The 14,160-nt window shown below is 37.8% G+C and overlaps 1 protein-coding gene and 1 long non-coding RNA gene across 4 annotated transcripts in view; one reads left to right on the top strand and one right to left on the bottom strand.

Annotated features, from left to right (window-relative positions):
- The window catches only part of cnksr1 (connector enhancer of kinase suppressor of Ras 1), a 30,805-nt gene that overhangs the window by 1,920 nt on the left and 14,725 nt on the right, over positions 1–14,160 (bottom strand). The window contains exons 5-20 of one of the 2 annotated variants that reach the window (XM_017302365.2): positions 13,153–13,194; positions 12,898–13,017; positions 9,594–9,653; positions 8,848–8,916; positions 8,615–8,740; positions 7,496–7,617; positions 5,571–5,716; positions 4,254–4,393; positions 4,137–4,170; positions 3,511–3,686; positions 3,359–3,432; positions 3,077–3,148; positions 2,303–2,373; positions 1,949–2,010; positions 1,772–1,856; positions 1,099–1,283 (exon numbers count right to left, since the gene is read on the bottom strand). In XM_017302365.2, coding sequence (XP_017157854.2) covers positions 1,099–1,283; positions 1,772–1,856; positions 1,949–2,010; positions 2,303–2,373; positions 3,077–3,148; positions 3,359–3,432; positions 3,511–3,686; positions 4,137–4,170; positions 4,254–4,393; positions 5,571–5,716; positions 7,496–7,617; positions 8,615–8,740; positions 8,848–8,916; positions 9,594–9,653; positions 12,898–13,017; positions 13,153–13,194 — 1,584 coding nt within the window. Of the gene's footprint in view, positions 1–1,098; positions 1,284–1,771; positions 1,860–1,948; positions 2,011–2,302; positions 2,374–3,076; positions 3,149–3,358; positions 3,433–3,510; positions 3,687–4,136; positions 4,171–4,253; positions 4,394–5,570; positions 5,717–7,495; positions 7,618–8,614; positions 8,741–8,847; positions 8,917–9,593; positions 9,654–12,897; positions 13,018–13,152; positions 13,195–14,160 lie in introns of both variants that reach the window. The other variant, XM_017302364.2, reaches the window with a different exon arrangement.
- Positions 3–4,840, top strand: LOC103458850 (uncharacterized). 2 transcript variants are annotated; one of them, XR_532633.3, is made up of 5 exons: positions 3–103; positions 1,105–1,242; positions 2,864–2,958; positions 3,614–3,721; positions 4,750–4,840. It is a non-coding gene; the product is annotated as an uncharacterized LOC103458850 (long non-coding RNA). The 2 variants fall into 2 exon arrangements; XR_014085915.1 differs by lacking the exon at positions 2,864–2,958.

The raw sequence follows: 14,160 nt of genomic DNA, 5'->3' as shown, positions 1-14,160 counted from the left end.
AAAGGAAAGCGGCTTCAGTTTTAATGCAGCTCTGAGCCGAAATGCAAACATGCCTGCGAGAAACAGGCAGAAGTTTTTCCACCCCAAGCTCAACAGAACGGAGGTTAATACTTCTGAGCTCTGGTTTTTAACGTTAAAGTGTAAAAATGTCCAGATCCCCAACACACCTGGTTAATTTATCATTACCGTTGTCATTACCTTTAGAATTAAGAAGCGTCACATCACCAAACTGTTTCAGAAAATCATTTGAGTGATAGCTTCTAAATAATCACAACTGCATTCATATTTTTAATTAACATCTTAGAATAAACACATTTGTTTTTATGATTGCTAATTTACACCATTATTAAACATTTATTGTAATTTACTTTTAATAATATGTTATGTCTGTTTACCCAGGCGTGTGTGACTAGATCTTTATTTTTTACCATCAATCTGCCAAAGAAAATTAGCTTTCGTGGCTAAATCTGGTATATTTACATGGTTGTTTTAATGTAATCACATTAATTAATATGCACTGTCGCCTTATGAAATAAACAGAGATGCACCGATCCACTTCTTTTTTTTACTTCCAATTTCAACTGAGGTTTAGTACCAGCCGATTCTGATCCGATACAGAAGAAAATGTTGAATTGACTTAAAACGTTTCTTTTTTTTAAACCTAGACATAAGTTTACTTAATTACAAATTTATTTGGTAACTCTGCACTAATAACACACCAATAGCTTCAAACATGGAAAAACAACTTAAATCTGTCCAGTCGTAAAAACAATGTAAAATAAACAATAAAGACAAACTTTATTATGTAACATAGAAATAAACTGCGACACACCTTTCAAATGATTCAAATTAGGAATTCTAGATATAATATAAAATAAATAATATGCATGACATCACTCAGAGCACAAGGCATAGAATTAGACTGAATAGATCTTTCCTTATGGATCAGGCAGATTGCCAATCTAGAATTTATTTCAATATCGGAGCAGATACAGATATTGCTATTGGATCGGTGCATCTCTAGAAGTAAACTGAAGTAACGTGAAGTAAACTACATTTGATGGAATGATTATTCTCGGGGTTGCTGTCCTCTCTCACCTTCAGCGTGCTCTGCAGGGCCCGCAGCGTGTGCACCTTCTCGTTGATGACCGGGTTCTTGTTGCGCCGGATGAACGACTTCCTGAAGTGGTCCTGCGTGAACGGCTGCTCATGGCCAATCAGAGAAACGCCTCCTTCCTTCAGGTTGTTAAACATCATTCCCATCTCATCCACGGTGCCACCATCTGAAAATAAAAAAACAAGACACACAATACGACATGAAAACATCTAACTTTCCGTTTGTAATGAACCAACAAAGAGTGCTTTCGTTGTAGTTTCTAGTGTAAATATCTTAGTACACTTGAAATAAGACAAAAATAATTTGCAAGTAACTTTTCAACAAATTATATAAGCTTGATTTTAGTAAGTAATTCCTTAATATTGACAAAAAATTACTGGTTTCATTGGCAGATTGTTTCACTTACAACACGGGCAAAATGTCATGTTATAAGTGAAATAATCTGCCAATGGAAATGGTACATTTTCATCAATATTAAGAAGCTATTGACTTAAAACAAGTTCCTACATCTTGTTGGAAAGTTTCTTACAAAGTACTTTTGTCTTATTTCAAGTATACGAGGATATTTGAACTAGAAACTAGACTAAAGTATTCGGTAAGGTTTAGTGTTTTTACAGAGTGAGTGGCGCAGGCCCTGTTAGGGCATATCTGTACCTTTGCTGCCCTCTGTTGAAGAAGTCGGTAATGGCGCCTTGTTTATTTTCCCCTTGGGTCGAGGCAGAGTGTTAGACTGAACTTTCTGCTGCACACACAGAAACACACATTAACACCATCAGCAGGTCGAACTGCATTTATTTTTGCTGCTTCGACTCTTGGACTAATTGCACCAACCTTGTTTTTCCTGCGAGGTGAAGGAGACGATTCGCTCTCCGATTCAGTTTCGCTGTAGCATTCTGTGAAAACATCAACAAGGCTGTTGAAATAATGACATTACCTTAAGTGTGCACTGTTTTCCCATTATTGTTATCAACCAGCTGCCTGGCAACCACAGCAACAGCAATTAGGCTCCTTTCACTGTTAACCGTTAACATTTCATAATTTTATGTGTTTTCCCACTGGTGCTGACACTGCAGCTTCAACAACATTACAGCTACAGACAACAAACAGCTACAGACAACAAACATTTAGAAAACGGAATAAAAAAGCTTTTTGCTTAGAAAAGTAAATGGAAAAGTGTGGAGCTACCTTCTTCATTATCTGGACCTTTCTGGAGCCTCTTGTGCTTCCGTATGGCTATAATCAGATTGTTGATCCACCTGAAGAAAAATAAATATTATTATATCAAAGTTACGGTGAAATATTCACACTCCCTTAACATTCGATTTTATTGAGATTTTATTTAACAAAGATGAACTTGATTGTGATGTGGAAGGAAAAGAGTCTGTGCTTTTATATAATTTAACTAAACATCTGAAAATTGTGTTGTGCATTTGTATTCAGTGAATGTGTTAACAGGACAATTAGCTTTACAAATCTGGCCCCAAATACATGTGAAAAAATGCAAAAAAAAGTATAATTTTCTTTAAATTTCAGTTATGAGCCACTTTGTTTGTTTGTTCTGTGGCTAAGACATACAATCTCATTAAATACAGTGAATTAACTGATTGTAACATTACAAAATGACCAAAACAGCAGATATTAATACTTTTGCAAGGCACTGTAGGTTGAAATATTAAGTAAAATGTTTTATTGTTGCTATGAAATCACACCTGCAGGGGCCGTTAAAAAACTGAAACTGTTTTGCAGGAGAAAGAGAATCAATTAAGGCCAACAGCAGGGGGCAGTGTGCGTCTGCACCCAAAACAATATGATCAAACGCTGCTGTGAGTGAATAAAATAAGGTAATAGAGCGGATGCATGAAATATTTGTTATTTTTCTACTTATTGACATTACCCAATCAATACACACAGACAAGTAAAAAAGAAAAAGTCATGTTGGATGTTCTGTTTCCAGCTTACTTGCTCAGGTCGGAGGCGGAGTCAACGGCGAAGAAGAAGTTCTGAAATTTCTGATGGGTCATTTGGAAAACGCTGCAGAACAAAGATGAAACACACAAATCCTAATTATTTTCCTCTGTAAGATGATTTAACATTTCAGTTTGTCCAAAATAACAAAAAGAACCTGAGATTATAAAACTTCGCTTTTATTCTGGAGCCTTAAATGCATAGATCACAAATCCATCAACGTCAAAGGAAAATGTCACAGGTTTGCAATCTGATCCACCATGAAAGGATACTCACTGTTTTCTCTTGTGCTCTCCACCGCCCTCTAAGCTGTAGCTGGATATATTCAGGAGACCCTCAGCTTTTTCATCCTGAAGAAAACACAAAAATCAGATTAACAATCTTAAATGTGCCAAAAGTGCATTCTGTTTAAGTTTTTTCTCTCCTACCTGTTGGGTGTTGTACCAGTACAGATTGGGTCCTTGCAGAACAAACCAGAAGCGCTGCCACTTCTGGGTGCTGAAGACGCTTCTCTCCTTCCTCTTTTTCCAGAGCCAGCCGTCACAGTCGGGATGATCCAAATCCCGGCAGGAGACTCGGCGCCGGCTCAGAGCTGTCGACATTCCTGGGAATCCACCACAAATGCAACAGGAAAAATGAGTAAATTCACCATTAAAGCCCTTAAAAAACATATATTTTCAACTTTAATGTTGCTTTTCATCCATTTTTTAATCTAATAGTAATTCAGTAAAATATCTTGAAAAAGTTCTTCTTCTATATCTTTTAATTTGACTTAAATAATCCTTAAGTGTTTATTTTGTAGCTAAAAGAAGCAATGTTTTAACACTATTAGTGCAGAAGTATTCATACTGCTTGAGCTTTTTCATGTCACATAAAAACTACAAACTTCACTAAACTTTATTCAATTTGCAAATGATACACAAGGTAGTGCATAACTTTGAAATAGAAGAAACTTTATACAGTTTTAGTTGAACATGCAAACCGGTTTCTGTGCATTGAAAGATATGAATACTTTTGTTTTGTGTTTGTTTGCTGTTTGATCCAAAAGTCTTACCTTTCTTAGAGCTCTTCTTGGTTTCCTTATTCGACTGGAAAAGAATAATCAGGAATGTTACAGAGATCTTAATGTCACTAGATCTTTGTCTTGGCTGAAAGTAGAGCGTCCTCTCACCGTGTGCCCCACCATGTCTGGGCAGGAGCTGACGCTGCTTCTTTCTGGGCTAAACTCAAAAGGCGAAGGGCTTCTTGGTGACGGCGACCGGTCTCTCCTCAGATTTGGAGAGAGCCTCGAACCATCCGAACTCTCAGCCACTGTGATAATCATGAGTTGAGTTCACAGTCAATGACTTAAGTTATTACACTTTTTTATAATCACTTCAACTCAGTCAGAATTATCAGCAGTGAGGATCATCCTCATAAGCTTAAAATGTAAACAATCCTGATTTTTATTTTTCCCTCACGTTTCAATGTTTTTTTAAATTAATTTCTTATTTATTGTTCTTATTTGTTCATTATTTTTATTGGTTGAGGCATTGCATGATTCCCTCTGATTTTGGATGCTGTTGAGCCGGGAGGCTTTTCACTCTTACTTTTCTTCTTTTGTTTTTACTTTTGCACAGTTGTTATGATGTGTAACCATGGCAACATGGTGAAGTTTTTTTTTACAGGAGTTAAAACGGAGGCTTCTTGGATGCAGAGCAGGATCAAAGTAGGAAGTTCAAACCGTCTCTGCTCAGCTTTCTAACCATGAGACCAGGCAGAGGTTTAAAGAAGAGTGGCAAAAGCAAATGAGGTGGATTAGCAGAGTTTGTCAACAACTGGTGGTGTTGCTGTGACATATCATCTGTGCTGCTGTTAGCATGTCATCACAGTCATGAAAAGACATTCGTACAGCAACAGTCTTCAGTCAGAGGCCAAGACTGACTGCTACTGGAGCTCCTGTATGACCACAGCATCAAAATCCACGACTCTTTGAAGATTTAAATATGAATTATGATGATATTTAATTTCTCTTTGAGATGAATAAAGTATTTTTGAGTTGATTTGAATTTCAAATATGTGTGGCAGGAACTGCACACCTGCAATACTCACAGGTGTGCAGTCAGTCTGAGTCTGTTTTAGTTTACTTTATTCTAGTGAATATCTTCAAGAAGCAATATATTTATTCAAAATCTTGTTTCTGTTATGCTTTAGTAACCAAAGAACAGACTTGCACTGTTCCATGCCCAGGCTCGTTTGCTAATCACACCATCTTGGTTTCTGGTTTAAAAAAAGCCTTCAGACACAAAACTGAGCTCAGGTGACACCGTTCCTTCGTTTTGATTGGCTAAATCCTGCTGAGTATTAGAAATGCCATAAGCAATAACAGAATGAACCAACTATTGTTGGGCTATATTTTGTGCTGAAGATGATTCATACCGACTTACTGCTGAAAGTACAATAATTAAACAAAAAAAATCCCAAACATACTGAAGGGTTTTTTAAATACCTGACGCCGGCAGAGGAGACAACCGGCCCGGATGGTTCTGAAATGCAGCTAAAGTCACGGTCCTCTCCTGCTCCCTGTCAGAAGGCAACTCGGACTCTTCCTGTCCCATAGGCTGCTGTCGAACCTCCGGCCCATGAACGGCCCGCCTGCAGCACAACACAAACAAGAAGCATTCTTAGAAACCAGGCAAGGATTCTGGGAACTTCTAAGAAGTTAAGATTTTTCCAAAAACCAACAAGAAGTAATAATAGTGGGTACCATGTGATGACAGCTGTCAGAAGAACAGACTGCAGTCGGGTGTCATGTGATCCTGATTTAACACTGATTGAAGGAAGCTGTGTTTAAACAGACACTGATGCAAAGCCAAAACTTCCTCTGCAGAGATCAGACCTGACTTTACACGCCTGTAGTCTGAAATGTGGGTCTGCAGGGCATCACCTCTCACTCCCACCGTTTATCTCCCTCAGCCATCATTTCTCATGTTTGCTTCTTCTCACTTTTTCCTACGATTTTTCTTCTTTTGATTTTTCGTCACCGCTCTGAAACTCACTCAGATGCTGGTCGGCAGCTTCATCTATTATTTCGCTCACATTTCCAGCGAACGCCGGCTTGTCGGTGGGCTTGGCGGAATTTATGGCATTTGTGAAGTGACGTCACGTTAAACCCTTTGGGTTCAGGCAGATTAAAAAGGTCAGCAGAGGATGTGGGAGGTTCTGTTCAGCTCAGTAAATCTGTGATCACTTGGTGAACAAACTTTAAACAAACCTGGACGTCTGGATGTGGAAATGAAATAAGATTTATGTCATCTGCCACAGATTCATTAATGTTTTTTGTTTCTTGTATTTTGTTTTGGCAACAAGTGTTTATAAAATCCCTCACAGATTTAAAAGGTTTTATGCTTTTTTGACTCACTTAAACATGACAGATTGTTAAACAGGTTTTTATATTAGACAAAAATGACCTTCGGAAACACAAAAGCCAGTTTTCTGGCTCATTTGTATCGTTGCCAGGATTTTAAGCTTGAGCTGCGGATCTCACAGCTTTCCCAGTTACCAGGGATTTCCTGCCTGCTTCTCTGATTGATACTCTCAGATTTAGCTGGATTGTCATGTTTTGGCACTTTGTTTATTCAACTATGCATAAATGACTTCTTGGGTCACGAGTGCCAAACTCATTTTCATGTTCTCCAGGGCTGGTTGTGCCAGAATGTATCAATAAAACCCATCAATAAACTCTTAAAATATTGGTATGTATCTGATTCTGCATCATAAAACTTCTCATTGATCAGTCCATCCAGGATTTCGTGATTTTTTTGCAATCAAAATCTCAGATTTTTGGTGCTAATGTGGGAATATTTGCAAGGAATTTCATAATATTTAATATGATGTTCCATGAGACTTTTTGTTACTCATATCAATCACGAATTATAACTTTACATCAAGTTACCCTGAGACAGCTATGTTGTAAAAATAAGAAATATCGCCACCTGCAGGTGTGAATTGGCATCAATTAAACTCAATAATTTTTACCATTTTTGCAGAAAATTTGAAATAAACTCACGGTTTAAATTTATGCTGACTTTCCATAATTTTCTGCGATTATGGAATCGTGAAAAACTGAAGTTTGAACTGATTGCAGAAATTTGGCATCTTGAGTCTAGAGGGCCACTAAAAGATTTGTGGCGGGTCAGATTTGGCCCCTGAGCCTTGAGTTTGACATGCTGAAGAGTTGCACTGGATTTTATTCAGGGTTATCAGGTCAGAGTGTAGAGAGGTTGAAAAAAATTAAACCTTCAGCCATTTATGCTAACATTTGGTGGAGATCTTTTGCATAAAACATGAATAAAACACATGGTACTGTGTTACTGACATGGCAACAAGTGAAACGGTGAATATTTTTACAAAGTAATTTATTAATAATCCTACCTAAATGACAGGGATCTGACAGAAGCTGCTACTCTCTCAAATATGGAGTGCCTCTGATTCTCCTCTTTGTCCTCCGGTTCTTCTTCCTCCGAACTCCCTCGTCTCTCCTCTTCCTCCTCCCTCTACGAACAAATGAGACCAAATCCAAACATGTGAGTGTGCACATTAAAGCCTGTGTGTGTCTACAGGTTAGCACAGGGTTAAGAAAGCGGATGTCATGTGGACTGCGATGGCAGGTTCTGTCTGCACACACTGCGGTCGAGCAGATGAGGGAGAAACACGGTCACACAAACACAAAGTCTGTGAAAGTCTCGCTGAAAGCCGAGCGTCGTCTCGGGGCAATATGGGCTGAAACACGGAGCCGATTCACATCTTTCTCTCAGCCTGAGCCGCCAGCTAGATCCCAGATTATCATGGCGATGGTCACAAGGGGGTGTGAAGTGCACAGTGTGTGCGCGTGAACTTGTTCACTGATGCAGCGTTTCACTGTGGTGATCATAAACAAACAACAGTCGACATGGTGACGGGTTTCAGTGTTGGTGGAAACGGATCCCGAGTGGTGACGAGATTTTTTCCAAAGATGAGTCTCATAAGTGAAATACTAGAGCTGCAAAATATCAGCAGAAAAGTAAATATGTCCTTAAATATGCAACGTCTGGTTTGGGTCGCATACCAGACGTCGCATATTAGTGAAATATTAATCAATATTTCACAAATATTAATCAATATTTCACTGAGTTACATTACAGATCTGCTGTTGTATCAACCTTCCAGACCTCTCAGGTCTTCTGGTTCTGGTTCTGGTCTGCGTCCCCAGAACCAGAGTCAAATGTGAAGAAACAACATTCACCTTCTATGTCCCACAAATCTGGAAGAAACTTCCAGAAAACTGCAAAACAGCCGAAACACCGAGAGCCTTTAAATCTAGACTAAAACCCAGCTGTTTATAGTTGCTTTTGAAACATAATCACTGAAACATTAATCAATATTTTGATGTGTATCAACTGTGTGTTTTTATGCCGTAAAGCATATTGAACAGCCTTGCTGCTGAAATATGCTAGACAAATAAAACTTGAACTTGAACTTGGTGTGAAGCTTTGAGTGGAGAAGGTGGCTAACCTGCACAGGTGTGATCTGGATCGAATGCTTGTGCCGCAGCGAACCCGGGATCCTCTTTATGACCAGAGTCACTCCACTGGGATTCTCCCGCAGCTTCTCAATAAGTTTGGCTCTGCTCCAACCGACCTGATGCAGCAGCACAGATTATTCCCTCCTGAAGGTTTTTCTCTTTGAGCACAGGTCCAACATAAATACAGGCGTGTGGATCAAACTCCACGTGCTGCATCACTCACCACTATCTGGTCGTTGACTTGGATCACTTCATCACCAGACAGGACTTGCAAATAGGCATGAGAGGAAGGCTGCAAAAGGAGGAGCACACAGCGTAAACAAGGAGCTGCTGCAACACAAAACCAGCGAAATGTAGCACAGAACAATCCCAACAACGCTATAAATCAATATCTGACAACATTCATATTCCCAGCTTGGATTTATTACGCAACATTTAAAATGAGCAGTAATGTTTACAAATGCAACGCAGCAAGTGGCTGCAGGTTGTAGAGACTGGAGCAGACAGATGAGCGTTTGGCTGAAAATAATGTGTCATGCCTCGCTGTCTTTAACAGAGCAGAGGAAACCGTGCTGTCACTTCGCCGATTTTTTGTTTTTATCGTCACCAAGGCCAGAGAATGAAAAGTGTTGTTGTTAATTTTCACTTTTCATAACAAAAATGACAAGTGTTTGGCAAAACAGCGACTAACCAAACACTAGCAGAAAAAAGAACAAAAGTGTTCTTTTGATGCAGAAACCGAGTAACAGACTGGATTGCAGACATTGCTTGTTATCGTCTTCTTCTCTAACATCGGTGGCTGTTTTAGCAAGGCACTGATGTAGGCAGCTGGGTAGTTCAATGTGGGGAAGACCCCTCTGGACGCGTCTTCAGCTCCAGTCCAGAGGGGCTCAGAGGTCAGCTGAGTCACACTGTTAGCCGGCTGCATCAACGTCCAAATGGGAGGAAAAGCAAATGTGTGAACCTGACCTCAGCAGCCGTTCCCGTCACGTAGTGGTTGCTGGAGCTGGTGGATGTTATCTCGATCCCCTGAGAGAAATGGAAACAATAAAAATGCTGTGCATAATTCAGAAAGATAAAATAACTTGTGCATCTGCAGAGTGTGAATCTGCACAAGCAGCTTGAACAGAAGCAACACAACCAGGATGCTGCTGTTATAAATGGATTCTGTGGAAATATCGATGTTTGTTCATCAGCTTGTCGTCACTAATCACAAGTTAAATTACACAATCAATACATTTCTAATGGCGATGGAAATATCAATGGATAAAGTGTTTCATCCCTGTATTTATGATATTCTGATAAAAAAAGCACTACATATATACTTCTCCTGTTATTTTTTTCCACATTTTGTAACAATCTTTAACTTGTTGAACTTTAAGTTTCATTTGTGTTTCTGTTTTGGATCATTTCTTTGGTTTTTACTTTGTGTTTGGTCATTTATTCATTTAACATTTGTGCCTTTGTACTCGTTTCTTTAGATTAGATTCCCTCCTGTTTTGTAGTTTCCTCCCTTTGTTTAGTTCTTTGTTTCTTTAGTTTTCTGCGCTGCTACTCTCCCTCAGCCTGCTTTTCTGCACCGCTGTTTTCCATTCTCCATTGATTCGTTTTCTTTGTTGCTTGGTCAGTTACTCCTCTTCCCCAGTACATAAACTCATCTGTCCTCATAGCTTTATAAAACACAGAACTTTAATGGATTTTATGAGGATTTTATACAACATATCAACAGAAAATGTATTAAAAAACAAATACTAAATGACTCCATTTAAGAATTATTGCGATGCATATTGAGTAATCTATCAAACATAAATTAACTCATCAAAATGCAATTTATGGAGGTTCATTTTAGTGCTGGGCAACAACTCAATAACTAATTAAGGAATAGGACATGTTAATAGTAATGAAAAAGGAATTATAATTTATTAGGACAGGTAATGCAGCTGAGGCCTGACAGGCAGTATGTGGAGTCTCCAATGTTTAAGCATTTTTACAAGATGTAGAGGAGATTACAAACATGGATGTGAAATTAGATTTGCATTATCTTCTGGCTGCTACCAAGCATGTTCTCACTTTTAAACAGAGATTTATAGGTTAATATGTTGTTGATTAGGAAGAGTGTCATTATTAATCCATAAAGTCCTGCAAATGTAATGGCTTTAAGTGTTAGTTAAGAAATAAATACTACTATTATTTATTTTAATTTGTTCTTTAAGTTTATATTGAAACAGATACTAGACTTTTAATTCAAAAGTGTTGTAGATATTGGGATAGATTTCCTTGTCATATTACTCAGTTAATGTTTTCTAGAATAACATTTAGTCAAATATTTCCAAGGTTAAAAATTTGTGACAAACACACACGAGTGAATCGTTACGTCCAGAAAATTAAACACTAACTTTAGAAAGTACTGACATAATTTTATTGTTTTTCTTTATTTTATCTCAAAATTTCTACAACTATATTTGCACAAAATTTGAAAAAGATTCAGTGTTTTTAATATTTATATCTACATTATGTCAGAGACACGTCATGTTTAGTAAACCCCCTTTGTAAGAACAATAATGCCTTCTGCTTCTCACTTCCTTTCTCCCTGCCTTTAGTTCCCATTACTCTTAATCTGTCAGAGCGCCGACTTCATTATCGGTGATGTGCTCTAATCAATTACCTGCTGTCAGCTGTAATTAACTAACTGTCTCCTCTAGCTAAGTACATTTGTAAAAGTCCTCCTTTTGCGGAGCAGTGGATCAGCAGAAAAATGAACTTAGCATTCAGAAGCACGGCTGCATTCATGGACATGTGAACAATATGCAGGCGCAACATCAGAGGAGGTGAAATGTGGAAAGAAAAATGTGACGGGAAAATGCAGCCAGCATCTAATAAGACTTTTTTAGTTAATGGTTTGAGTCCACAAAGGCAAAGAAAGAGGGAAATGCATGAAAGAAATAGCTCTTTAGAAATGAATCCTAAAAGGATTCTAGATTAGTGAGATAACCAGCACAGAGGGACAGAGGAGAGCTGTGAGCCCTGAACCAAATGTGCAGACTTCATGGCAAAAACAGGACAGGCAGCACAAACAGAACATTGTGTTTTAGCCACCAAACATCAGGGAAGCTTTTAGGAACAGAAGTAAAAGTGGTGAAGAACGTCAAGCTGGTTGGAGAAACCAATGAGGAAAACCCCCCAGCAGAGGGTTAAAAATAAGCTTTGAACAAGTTAGTGTTTAAAAAAACATCAGCATAATCAGCTGGAGAGAAAAAAAGAATAATGTGAGGGTGAGTAAACTGATAAGCTTGGTGTAGTTTAAAAGAACGGATGTGAAGGTCCAGAAAAGTAAAGACAAAAGAAGGAATATTGAAATTTAAATATTTTTTTTACAATGATTTTGTGTGAATTTTAACTGAATGAAGAAGGAAACACTTCAGTTTATTACATGGCAGATAAACTCTGATTTAGACCATTTTTACTAAATATCAATATGGGTGGGATGAAATACAAAAAGATCAAATGATTCATTAAATCATTTGTAATTTATTAACCACAATCAATTCTATTTTAATCAAATAGCGGTTAGCAAAGTTTACCCATTCCATTTTTTGTGTGTGACTGAATCAATAAATGAAACAAAGAATGTGTATTAGGATGATATATAAATATTTCTAGCTCAATTTAGTGTAAACTAGAATGTTGACTAAACAATTATAGATGACAATATTTAAAATATTAAAGAAAGTCTTTGTGTTTTAACAGTCTCTAAACTTTAGTGGAAATATGAATTTTAAATCCTGTACATGAATCTGTTCTTCTCTATGGCTCAACACAGCATAATTAACTAACCAAGTAAAAATATTAAAAATATAAAGAAAACGTTCTAAATTGAAATCTTGCTGGGATATCAAAACTGACATGTTCAGCCTTTTTTATTCTGAATCTTCTCAGAATGTCTCATTCTGGGTTTAGAGGTTAAATGTTGGGACCAATAATAAACATTTAGCTTTTAATATCCAGCACCAAACACACGACTTCATGTGATTCATCTCATATTAGTTTTTTTAAACACTAGTTCAGTTAGCATGTGGGCTTAACTTTTCACATTTCTTCTTAACGTGTTAATTGAAAGCATACATTGAAATCTTAGCCTGAATAAAAAATAAAAATAAAATAAAACAGAACAAACTCACGAGAGCTCATTGTGCCTGACACAAATTTAACTTGGAATAAACCCTTTTTTACATTCATGAAGGCTATAAGGAAGAAGAAAGTAAAAAACCGTTACCAGTTGATCCCCGGGTGTAGCAGGTACCAGGCTGACGCTCTCCAGCTGAGCCTTGTGGGTCAGAAGCGAGTCGGAGCTGGAGTTCAGGATCTCATCACAAACCTCCACCAACTGACGGCACTAAAACAGGAAAAACCTTCACTTACTGGGAGGAGGCACCGGTTCACACAGCTAAAAATACCTCACTTAAAGCACAGTGAAGCAGAAGTTTCATCTGCTGAAATTATGAATGAGCATAACGTGAGACAAACTCACAACAGATATGATGTCCTTCTCCTTTTCGTAGACCGTGGAATCCTGTTGGACGAGTGAAACGGCAGGATTTAAGCAGAGGAGTCGCAAAATTACACATCGGTCTAAATGCTAATGACATTGATTTGTGGAAATGGGACGAACTGAGTCAAAACCCATGTCCCATTTCCTCTTCACAGCTTGAGTTAGGAAGCAAAAAGCCACAAACAGTTGAAAGCTGACTGATGAGGTCAATAGTAATGATTCATATATCCAATCATGTTTCTGACTCTGTCTGCAGCTTCTTACAGTTTGTCATGTTACAAACGTAGACAGCAATGCATCTTTAAATTTTTTATTAGATGGACCAAAGCAAAAGAGGGCAAACTGGTTCAGTGGAGGGAAACTGACACATTGTTACAGATAAAATAAAAAAATTGGGGGAATGCATTTGTAATCTGACACCCATGAAAACTTGAATGAAACAGACCACTCTTCCTCACTCTGCTACTTTTCTTCTTCTCCTACTCTCCAAGTTGTGTTATTTGCTGTTATTTCAGCTTCATGTTTTCTCTCAGTTTTTTTTCTCTCAGTAGAAGCTACTTCTGGTCTGATGTTCTGTTGGCTGAGATTCCTTCCTGGAGGAGAGGATGAAACACCAACGCAAAACTAATTTAGAAGTAAAATTTCAGCAAGTTATAGGAGCTTGTTTCAAGTAATATTGACAAAAAATTTATTAGATCCACTGGCAGATATTTTCACTTATAAAATGGTAAAAATGTCTTGCTATAAGTGAAATAATCTTTCAGGGAAATTAGTTATTTTTTATCTGAAAAGTTGCTTGTAAGCTAGTTTTGTCTTATTTAGAGCGTACAAAGATATTTGCTCAAGAAACTTCCCTTTCCAACAGGACAGACATTTTAAAAATATAAGCAGAGACATTATGGAATGATTTGGATGAAAGCATATTCACATGTTAGAATGGCCTAGTCAAAGTCCAAATGTACATCCAACTGAAGATCTGTGCCTGAT

Source organism: Poecilia reticulata, chromosome 22, assembly GCF_904066995.2.
Source record: "Poecilia reticulata chromosome 22, P_reticulata-male-v2, whole genome shotgun sequence".
Lineage (NCBI taxonomy): Eukaryota > Metazoa > Chordata > Actinopteri > Cyprinodontiformes > Poeciliidae > Poecilia > Poecilia reticulata.
Note: the sequence above shows the minus strand (reverse complement) of the source record. Positions and strands in the feature narration are given on the sequence as shown.